The following is an 11930-nucleotide window of genomic DNA, read 5'->3' as shown; positions in this document are numbered from 1 at the left end:
CTATTATATATTAGAGGGGGTATGACCATCATATAATAGAATGACTATGGCTATCATATATTAGAGGGGGTATGACTATCACATAATATAATGGGTATGGCTATTATATAATAGAGGGTGTACGGCTATCATACAATAGAATGGGTATGACTATCATATATTATAGTATGACTATCATATAATAGAAAGGGTATGGTTATCATATATTAGAGGGGGTATGACTATCATATAATAGAATGGGTATGGCTATCATATAGTAGAGCGGGTATGACTATCGTAGAATAGAGGGGGAATGGGTATCGTGGAATAGAGGCGGAGTGTACTATCCCAACAGAAGGTATAGTGGTAAAGTATAACTCACATACCTGAGTTGTTGGGTTAATGTATAACCCATACACCTGAGTTCTTGGGTTAATGTATAACTCACACACCTGAGTTGTTGGGTTGATGTGCAATACACACACCTGAGTTTTTGGGTTGATGTATAACTCACACACCTGAGTTCTTGGGTTAATGTATAACTCACACACCTGAGTTCTTGGGTTAATGTATAACTCACACCCCTGAGTTGTTGAATTAATGTCTAACTCACACACCCGATTTGTTGGGTTAATGTCTAACTCACACACCCGAGTTGTTGGGTTAATGTATAATTCATACACCTGAGTTGTTGGGTTGATGTATAATTCACACACGTGAGTTTTTGGGTTGATGTATAACTCACACACCTGAGTTGATGGGTTTGATGGGTTTCTTGACGGCGTCCTGTGCCCGCTGGGTCTGCTCGGGTGTCATGTTTAATGCCATGCACATGTCCACTAGATGTGTGTGCAGGTGCTGCATGTTCGATAGCCCACAGCACAATTGTTTCTGCATTGAGAACGAACAAAGGCGCAGTGTTTCGAAAATGGAAACAGGGTTTAGGGTTTATAGGGGTTTTGGGGTGAGGTTAGTTAAAATCCCTTTTACTTCTATAACGGTGACAGGTGTGATATTTTAGTATACACACGGCTGGGTCAAAACCGGAGAGGGTGTGGCTGCACGAGTGTCACATGAGACCTTGACTATGCACATCAACAGTACAACAACAACATGCCAAACAGGCACAAACATCTGGGACAGAGTGGCACGCAGTCGTTCAGCAAGTGCGTGAATAGACACTCATACGATGAGATTCACGTTGTTGCTGAAGCTTACTGGTGAAATAAGTCTCTATAGCGCATCTATTTAGTGAAACATGAGTCATGTATAATCGGAACAGACATCTATGACACCAACTACAGACGGCGCAAGTCTCGCCCGTATGAAACACGTGCTGCCAATTGGACACGCACAAGCCATACCCAACCACGGGACAATAGAACAGGAGAGATTCATATACTCCCGAAAGGTATCAATCTAAGACCAAACACATCAAATCCTACACCACACTGTAGTCACCAGAAACACACCCCACAGTAAGGTTGAACATATATATGAATGTACATGTATGTCCGTGTATATTTGTTCTATGTACATGTGTATATGTATCTGTATATGAACAACGTACACATCACAAGTAGATATATATATATGTATATATATGTGTGTGTACATGTCTCTCACACACACACACTCACACATACACACACACGCATATATATATATATATATATGTATAAATAGACACCCCACACAACACTATCATATCATACCACGCCTTCGGTAGGTCCGCCCGTGCGCACCGAGTGGATGGCAATGTCTCTGATGCGCGACATTTGCAGCAGTAGCTTTGTCTGGTAGTATTCGACAGTCTTGCCCAATATATGCGCGTACTTGACATGGACGATGTGCCTGAGATTGGGCCCCATCTTCACGCTGGGGGTAGACTCTCTCTGTATTGGGAGAGGATTTGCAGATGGAGATATCGAATTTAATTGACTATGCAAAGGTGTGACGGACAGAAAGATAAAAAGGTGCACATATAGGCGTGCATCTTCCAGTATATACAGCGGCGTGCATGGGGCTGTATGCCGATTCTTAATATCGCCAGAGACATGGTATGGAATGGGTTTGCTGTGCATTTGCACCATTTGATATTCTGGATCACGAACAGTCACCGCAAACATTGAGACGAGATGCAGAGACCACTGTGATGGAGAACATGCATATCTGCTGAAACAGCACGTGTACTTAGGAATGGATTACACACACAGACACGAATTCATTCATGTGCCTGACACTTCAGAACACGCATGAGAACACAAAACGACACTTTGACATACTATAACTTGAATCGATACTAAAGTAGGCGGCCTCAAAGTCATACCTACATATGCATACGCCAACATTTATGTATCAAGCCACAAACTCAATGCGAGCGAACTCCATCCTTTCATTATGCACGATAGGGCCGTACAAGCAATCACAGCCCAACAGATTGCAGGCGTGCATGACAGTCTCTGTCCATACCGAAGCTCCACTCAGCACACTGGCGGTAGCCCCACTTTGTATGCTGGCATTGCTATCGCCCGGTGTGTTCGCAGGCGACTGTGCCGTGTCGGTAGTGTGTGCTGTACCGGCTCCTATGGCAACAATCGGTTGCTTGGTATCATCCTCGAGGTTGAGGCGGTCTAAGAAGGCGAGGCTCTTGAGCAGATGCATGAACACCTCTCCCACACTGTGCGTGTGCCATGCCCCTGCAGTGGCGGGTGCGGCGGTGTGCTCTGTGCTGACGGTCAGGTGGGTACTATCCTTTGGTATCTGTGAGCGCATATGTGGATGTGTGGATGTGTTGAGTTATGTTGTGGATGAGAGGATGAGTGGATGTGTTGAGTTATCTTGTGGAAGTATGGAAGTGTGGTTGAGTGGATGAGTTGTGTTGTAGATGTAAGCATGTAGTACAGGGCGAGCAGCAGGCGAAGGTGGTGGATGGGTGTGGCTTCACATGGCGCACAACTACTGCCATGTAGTCAGGTGGGCGGTGGTTGTTATGCGCTGTGACTGTGGAGCAGTTCAACGACGTACTCGCACTATCACAAAAACAGCTACGTATCAGCAGAGCGTTGCAGAGCAATGTACAGATACAACACGTAGCAATGCACACATACAACACATAGAAATGTACACATATCACCGCCACCCACACATAAACTACACGTCACAATCTCGTGCACACGGTACATCCATTAGTCAACAAACAGCAGAATAAAATATGCCATACGCCAAAAGCCATAAGCCATAAGCCATAAGCCATACGCCATAAGCCATAAGTCATAAGCCATGAGACATAAGCCATAAACCATAAGCCATGAGCCATAAGCCATAAACATATAAGCCATAAGCCATAAGCCATAAACCATAAACCATACGCCATAAGTCATAAGCCATAAACGATAAGCCATAAGCCATAAGCCATAAGCCATAAACTGTAAGCCATAAGCCATCAACCATAAGCCAAAAGCCATAGGCCATAAGCCATAAGCCATAAGCCATAAGCCATAGGCCATAATGCACTGGTCCGTACCATATCGACAGTGTTGGTCTTCTTGGCGTCCTGTTTGGCGGTGGTGTGGTGCTGTGCCTGTGCGTGCGTGGTCTCGTGGCCGGTGATCTGCTGCGACAGGGCCTGGGCAAAGGGCTGTGTCTGGGACTGTCGCAGTGCACGTGGTGCTGAGGGAGTGCGCACGTGCACTAACATGTCATCTGCAAGGCACGTGTCCACCGTCTGGCGCGACGACACCTCGAACGCATCCAACCAACCGAATACTACAGGCCCAAACCAGTCGGCCTGAAGACGGGTGCAGGGTTGTAGGGTTTAGGGGTGTATGGATAAGAATATGGTATGTGATTTTGAGGTAATCTATGACCGGAATAATCTGATGTACTTAAGTCCACCAGAGGTAAAGGACGGAGTGCAGTGCAATGTGAGCTGTCAGGTGGTATCAATAGTATTCTGATGTATTTCAGTCCATCCAAGATGATAAGCACATTCCAACACATCACGCCACTGCCTTGCACCAGTCCGTCGTACGCAGAGAGAGCAATAAAAACATTCCAAGAGGTATGAAGTCTTAAACCCTAAAACTTTCACAGCCACACACACATACGATCAGAACATCGCACAGTAATCCTAACCGAATGCACACGCAGAGACACCAACTAACACCGTGCCACGGCCTATTGCCTAAACCCTAAAACTTCGGAGTGGCACACGCACTGACTGACCATTGGGAACATGTCGTCGGCATTGCACAGGGCGTGGCACCTGCCCTTGAGCTGCTTGATGCTGAAGAACAGATCAAACATCTCATCCATCACCACCACCTCCGTCAGGTCCTTGAACAGCTGCGACAGCTCACGTGCAATCATCCCCAGGTAATGCGGCACAGTCACACCCAGCAGGTCCACCACGGGCCACTGAGGTGCATGCACCTGCATGGCACAAAAGGGACCGGTTGCATTGGACAGATTGGAGAGTGTTAGAGGGGCGGGTGGAAAAGGGAATGGGTGTCCGAAGTGAATGGGTAAGAAGGGTGCGACAAGTATGTTCACTGCGATGCGATAGTGTGAATATGATACAAAACAAGCCACGGCCACTGAGGCGGATGCAGTCGTAGATAATGAACATCCCCAGTGAAGGCGGGCGAAGGGAGAGACGTGTGCGTTGGTGGTAAATAAGTTCAGTGACAAGCGCTTCTGAACTGTCGATTCTGTGATAGCCACAATGCCTGAGCTAATGAAAGGTGTGGCTCTAGGTTATAATACAATACTGATTCTGTGGCGCAGAGTATACTGCGGGCCATGGCATGTCCAACACTTTCGCCATCGGCAACTCCAGCGCATGAATCACAAACCCTCAACCCTAAACCCTACAATCAGTACAAGAAGCATAAAGCGAGGGATCGCATAGGGAGAGAAAGGAACTATGCCACCACCACAGCTGCACGACGGCAAGGTGCGTGCAGGTAAGATTGCCATGTGTACCACTGCAAGAGGCGAACACGTACACTACCAGGCAGATTCAACCCCTCTCCAACGAGGACGGGTAGAGCTACGGCAGGTTACTGTATGCTGTGTACAACCACGCACACCAACATCCCACACCGTGACAAACACATCGCACATCGCACAGAAGCACACCCACTCCAGCCCTACAATCATACAACACTACCTCCAATCCTACAACCATACAGTTCTACAACCATACAACCCTACAGCCCCACAACCATTCAATGCTACAATTCTACAACTATATAACCCTACAACCCCAAAACCCTACAACTCTACAGCCATGCGCACTACAGCCACTGACCTCTCTCTCCACCTCAATTTCCTCCAACGTCTCCAAAACCAATGACGTCATGCCGCGCACACGTGCTAGCACATGCGCCTTGACATACGTGGCCGTCTGTTCACTGATGGTTGCGTTGCTCAGTGCTCCACCTTTACTGCCCATGCCCGCTCGGCCCTTCATGCTGCCCTTGCTGGTGAGAGTGCCCATGCCTGTCTTCATCTGTATGCTGGTTCGACGGGTTGACAGCGCCTTCAGAGGCGACGTGGCCGACCGCACCAGAGACGACGTCTTATTAATCTGTGGACTACGGAAGTCAGGCTCTGTAGACAGAGTGGAATAAGGTTAAAACTGGAACAATAGGGTCAGCAATACCAATCATTCGGTTCATGCTTCGTGTATGCGTCTCTTGCTCAAATCACATTTCTCAAGCTCCCCGTATGTGTTTCTTACTCAATTCATGAGTCTTCAGTTATATATACATACATACATACATGAATACATGAATACAGACATACATATATACATACATACATACACACATACACACACATACTTACGTACGTACATACACACTTACATACATACATACATACATACATACATACATACATACATATATACGTACACACACACACACACACACACACATATATATATATATATATATATATACATACATACATATACATATATATTTAGAATGTACACACCAACGTGATTTGTGGTTTGCGGAGGTGAGTGTGATGTATACTAGTTTCGTGTCATGTATGTCACACACCGTTGGTTTGGATCATGCTGGGGCCTTCGTCGATGTTCTGCCGCACGAAGCGACTGAATGTGGCCTGTGTGCCATCTCTTAGGCACCTCTCCAGAATCTCTCGCACACTCGGGTAGCGATTGGAAAACTCTTTGGCATATTCACGTACTCGTGCTCGTACATGTGCGTGTGTGTGTGTGTGTGTGTGTGCTTGTGGGCGAGTATGTGCGTGTGTAGCGCCGTCGCCTTCGTCATCGCTGAAGAGGAAGTACACATAGGCAATCACCTTCTGCAGTGCTCCCACAGGCGCGTCTGGCCCAAAGTGTATCTGGTCACCAACAGCAATGCACATGGGAGTACCCATACACGGTAAAGGGATTCGGTTAAATAAAATGTGAGCAAGAGGAAGCACTTACATATCAATGAGGAGTTCGAGTACGCGAACGGTGGGTTGGATCGGTGTTATTTACTAATGAAGTATTCATGTGTGATAACACTGAAAATGAGTCAGTGCTATATGCATACACGCGCACACACGTACATCAATGAAGTATTCATGTATGATAACACTGAGAATGTATCGGTGTATGTGAATCCACGAGTTAGAAATCTACGTAATGATCAATACCAGCGGCCATGTCAAAATATACGTGCGCATGTGTAATAAGCCGGTTGGTCGCAGTTGGTTGTGAGTGAGTATATAAGTGCGGTACTATAACCGTGCGGCGTGATTGGTTCCAGTTGGGGGTCTTTACACATAAGCACCTCTCCTAAATGCCAGTGCACGTACTTCGACAAAAACGCAACTACAACCACTGCTGCAGACATCCATTCGCATTCCCACATGACTCGATTCAATATGACCGCTTGAACTATTTCTGACCGTAGACACATAACATACACTCAGCAATTGCACAATTTTGAAATTTAAACATGAACGGGACGCTGTTTCCAACAAGTATGCATGTGCTAGCATTTCAGGAGGCGTATTTGCGCAATCATGAACATATATATCTGGCTATATATACTCGAATATATCATCATATCATCAATCCTGAAACACACTACTTCATCATTAGTCGGCAGAATATGCCACAAGGATACATTCAACGTATGAAACCTGATGTGTTCGATAATCGATGATTCGTGCCAATGCGATACGACTTGTGTGCACTTGTCACGATAGACAGGTACCTTGTACTTGGTGAGGTCATGCATCAGATGATTGAGCACTCTCTCCACAGTCTGTATAAACATCCTCCTGTCCGACAGGGGCGCACAAATCGTATCCACAGACGCATGTGCTTGTATGTGTGTATGAGTATATTCGTTTGAGGATGTAGCCTGAGAGAAGTCCGCGGGAGTGGATTGAGTTGGCAAGGGCTGGTGCATTATGTAGTCGAGCACAAGCGCCTGGAAGTACCCCAGGTCAGCCTCTCTCGAGATCACCAATCTGCAGATGAAGAACCGAAACAGAACTCAGTGATTCGGCTGAACTTGCTGGACAGAAGCAGATATAAATATACAGAGATAACTATAGAATCATATATACAGAGATGACTATAGAATCATATTTACAGAGATAACCATGGGATCATATATACAGAGATAACTATAAAATTGTATATATAGATACCCATAGAATCATATATACAGAGATAACTATAGAATCATATATACAGAGATAACCATGGGATCATATATACAGAGATAACTATAAAACTGTATATATAGAGATAACTATAAAATCATATATACAGAGATAACTATAGAATCATATATACAGAGATAACCATGAGACCATATATACAGTGATAACTATAAAATTGTATATATAGAGATAACTATAGAATCATATATACAGAGATATAACTATAGAATCATATATACAGAGATAATTATAGAATCATATATACAGAGATAACTAAAGAATCATATATACAGAGATGACTATAGAATCATATATTCAGAGATGACTATTGAATCATATATACAGAGATGACTATAGTCATATATACAGTGATAACCATATAATAATATATACAGAGATAACTATAGAATCATATATACAGAGATACCTATAAAATCATATATACAGTGATAACCATATAATCATATATATGAGATAACTATAGAATCATATATACAGAGATAATTATAAAATCATATATACAGAGATGACTATAGAGTCATATATACGGTGATAACCATAGAATCATATATACAGAGATAAATATAGAATCATATATACAGAGATAACTATAAACTCATATATACAGAGATAACTATAGAATCATATATACAGAGATGACTATAGAGTCATATATACAGGGATAACCATATAATCATATAGACAGAGACAATTATAGAATCATCTATACAGAGATAACTATAAAATCATATATACAGAGATAACTATAAAATCATATATACAGAGATATCTATACAATCATATATACAGATATAACTATAAAATCATATATATAGAGATAACTATAGAGCCATATATACAGAGATAACCATGGGAACATATATAAAGATATAGAATCAAATATACAGAGATAACTATAAAATCATATATACAGAGATAACTATAGAATCATATATATAGATATAACCATAGAATCACATGTGGTTTGTGGTAGAAATCTAATTTATTCTACTCAAAGAACAAGATTCAATTTCACAGGGCATAGTTTTGATATCCCAATGAGCTGATCCTAAGTGCTGATTGGTTATATCAACTTATAATCACCTGAATATGAGCTTAGACTTCTGAAAACATTCATACAATGACAATGTATAAGCTACGTATAGTCGCCAAACACCTACATACAAACACGTATCACACATGCAAAAAGACGCATGGTCACGTATCAACATATGTTGTTTTGGCGTAGGCAAATACATCTTTCATTTGACTTTGAGCTCTACAGTCACGCATTGATATGCAATACACAGCTACACCTATCAATGACACCACTCCTCATCGAAACAACTGGTGGCCAATGCCATCCACACACACACCAGTGCACGTCACCAACGCGAATTAAAACACAGCTGTTAGTACCCACGTATAACAAGACCCGTCACAAACAACACCGCCTGCACACACTCTCACAGCCGTCGGAATACAAAGCCGATACACACCATACCTTGCCACCACATCCACCTTAGTGAGGCGTGCAAGCGGAGCGTCGATGGCAAATCTGACCTCGAATTCCTTCAGCAAACACAGCGTAGTTAGCGAGAAGGCCCCGGGATACAATCCCGTAGTAGCATCCTCAATCTCACCCAACAGACGCGCAGGACACGCCACCACCTACGCCCACGCGCACATACACAAACACAACAGCAACCATGACAGGAGGGGATGAGGGCAAGTGGGTGGGTGAGAGAGAGTTCGACAAGGCACGCGTAAGTGGACTGGTCAGTGAAGTGAGATAAGGGATACGACGCGATGGGAAAACCAGGTCACATCTCATAAGATATACAGCAGCCACCGGTACAAACCAACAACAGCGGTTAATAGACACGGTCACACAACCATCCGACAAAAGCATACCTCCATCCGACATGGCCACAAAAGTATATGAACCCTAAACCCTAAAAACATCACATACAAATGCATATGACACCCTCACATACACACCAGACACCGTGACATATCAAACAACAGGGATGCAGCAGTGCACACCTTTGGCATGGTACACACTCACAGATACAGCGTTTATGCCTGCATACATACGTGGACGTGTACCTACATCTCCTATGCCTAGGCCAGCTCACTAACCCACACACACGCGTTTACAACCACACATACACACACACACACTGCCTAACCACACATACACACGCGTACAACCACACACACACACGCGTACAACCACACACACACACGCGTACAACCACACACACACACGCGTACAACCACACACACACACACTACCCAACCGCTGCAGCGTACCGTATCCAGGCGAGTCTGTGTCGTGTCCACGTGGTCTTCGGCCATCTCGCGCTCTCGTTGCTTGTAGTTGCGCCATGCGAACTCGTCGTTGCGTGCGCGTGTGTAGTGCAGCAGCTCTGCGGCTATCAGCCGTCGTGTCAGTGTCACGTAACACTTCGCACAGTCCTCCGCCATAGCCATGCGTTGTGCTGGCTGTGTGGTCTGCCCAGTCGGGTGGTGTGTGGGTTTGTTGGTCTGTGCGGTGGTGTTGGTGTTGGTGTAGTCGTGTGTGGTGCTGTGTATGTCCACCTGAAGACCTGGTCTATCCGTGTGCTCCTGTGTGTGTGTGTGTGTGTCGTGGTTGTCTGTGTGTGTGCTGGGGCTGTTGACTGAGACTGCGTGGGGGTTGTTGACTGAGGCTGTGTGAGGGTTGGTGCGACAGAAGATGATGCTGAGTTGCAGCCAGGAGTACTCACTGCCACTGCGCAGGTCTCTGCCACAGGCACATCGTGCCACGTGTGCGGCTGCTGTGTGTGGTGAGGGGTGTGTGGCATTGTACGGGTAGTCTACATAGGGCGTGTTGCGCACCCGATTCATCTGCAAATAATGAACAGAAGATGTGTCGTGTGAAGAGTTAGGGTGACGATAATTGCTCATATATCGGAGATCATTAAAGAGTACGCAGAAGGAAGGGTTGGTGAAACGAACTGACTTTCCATTTAAAAACTAGATAGCACTTGTCAGGAGACTTAACTGCTATCATATACACTGCACCTACTGCTGTCATGCGCATTGCATCGGTCAATGTAAGTACACTCCCATTCGCTCGTGTGGTGTGTCCGTGTCGTACCTGCAGTGATCGGCTGCGTTCGCTGTTCAGCCCCTGCACATCAATGCTCTGTGATCGTCCGATGGCAACCGTTGACCCCAGTTTCTCGCCTAAGCTGCCGTTCTTCCTCAGTGCCCCACGTGCGAGTATCTGTGGTTGCTGCTGTCGGCGTGCGGTGGTGTGTGCGTGTGCGTGTACGTATGCGTCGGCCGTTGCCGTTGGCTTGGTCTCCTGCGTGACTTGCATCTTCTGTATGTTCTCGAGGATGTTGATGGGTTCGGCACTGTGCGACCGTTTGTACTGGTGCGCTGGCTGGCTGCGTGGTGTGGGGGGTGTTGTGTGTTGGGTGGGGCCGTGTGCTTGCTGTGGGTTGGTGGCACTGCGGCGACCTGTGCCTGTGGGCAGCCCTATGTGCACAGTCCCTGGTGGTTGCGTAGGGGCACCCGTGTAATCATGCGCCGTCACGGGTACGTTGACAGTGAATGTCCCCTTGACTACGCCACAGGGGCTGTCCATCCTCACAAACTGGTCCACGGGAATGACCACCTGCAACAGGGCAGGTGCATGGGAGGTGAAAGGGAAAGTGTTAAACGCGTCAACAGGGCAGGTGCATAGGTGGTGAAAGGGACGCCCAAGGCAGCAACTAGGTACAATGAGTACGTGACGCAGTTGAGGGGTTTCAGGGGTTTTCTTTAGGGCTTTGCTAACCAATGGCTAGTTTATGCGGAGCTATCCGCCTATGACATGAGAGTGGTTGCTGTGGGACTGAACCGAAGCTTGAATTCATCACCGGGGATGATTATCGTTGAATAGTCATCTATGGATGGTTATCCTATAGTTTCAACACGATGTATCGCTATCTTATCCATAGATAACTATGGATGGGGGTTATTTCTTGAACAGTAACACAAACACGGGCACACACATATGGAACACAGCACAAACTCACACACACACGAACAAAGCAAAACACGCCCACACACATGAAACACAAATACACACACACGCACATGAACCACATCTCAAACACATACACACACACGCACATGGACAACATCTCAAACACATACACACACGCACATGAACCCCATCTCAAACACATACACACACACGCATATGAACC

At 45.6% G+C, this 11930-nt stretch overlaps 1 protein-coding gene across 1 annotated transcript in view; it reads right to left on the bottom strand.

Annotated features, from left to right (window-relative positions):
- The window catches only part of SARC_09507 (hypothetical protein), a gene marked incomplete at its 5' end in the record, with an annotated part of 20603 nt that extends 9280 nt beyond the window's left edge, over window positions 1-11323 (bottom strand). Inside the window, 11 exons of the mRNA XM_014296473.1 lie at window positions 729-870; window positions 1695-1874; window positions 2452-2742; window positions 3506-3769; window positions 4207-4413; window positions 5294-5595; window positions 6054-6360; window positions 7227-7485; window positions 9188-9354; window positions 10000-10575; window positions 10757-11323. Of these exons, the coding sequence (XP_014151948.1) occupies window positions 729-870; window positions 1695-1874; window positions 2452-2742; window positions 3506-3769; window positions 4207-4413; window positions 5294-5595; window positions 6054-6360; window positions 7227-7485; window positions 9188-9354; window positions 10000-10575; window positions 10757-11323 (3262 nt within the window). The remainder of the gene's footprint in view (window positions 1-728; window positions 871-1694; window positions 1875-2451; window positions 2743-3505; window positions 3770-4206; window positions 4414-5293; window positions 5596-6053; window positions 6361-7226; window positions 7486-9187; window positions 9355-9999; window positions 10576-10756) is intronic.
- Window positions 11324-11930: the final 607 nt, after the last annotated feature.

Source organism: Sphaeroforma arctica (assembly GCF_001186125.1).
Source record: "Sphaeroforma arctica JP610 unplaced genomic scaffold supercont1.973, whole genome shotgun sequence".
In the NCBI taxonomy this organism is placed as follows: Eukaryota; class Ichthyosporea; order Ichthyophonida; genus Sphaeroforma; species Sphaeroforma arctica.
The sequence above is the reverse complement of the archived record's forward strand: the minus strand, read 5'-3'. Positions and strand labels throughout refer to the sequence as shown.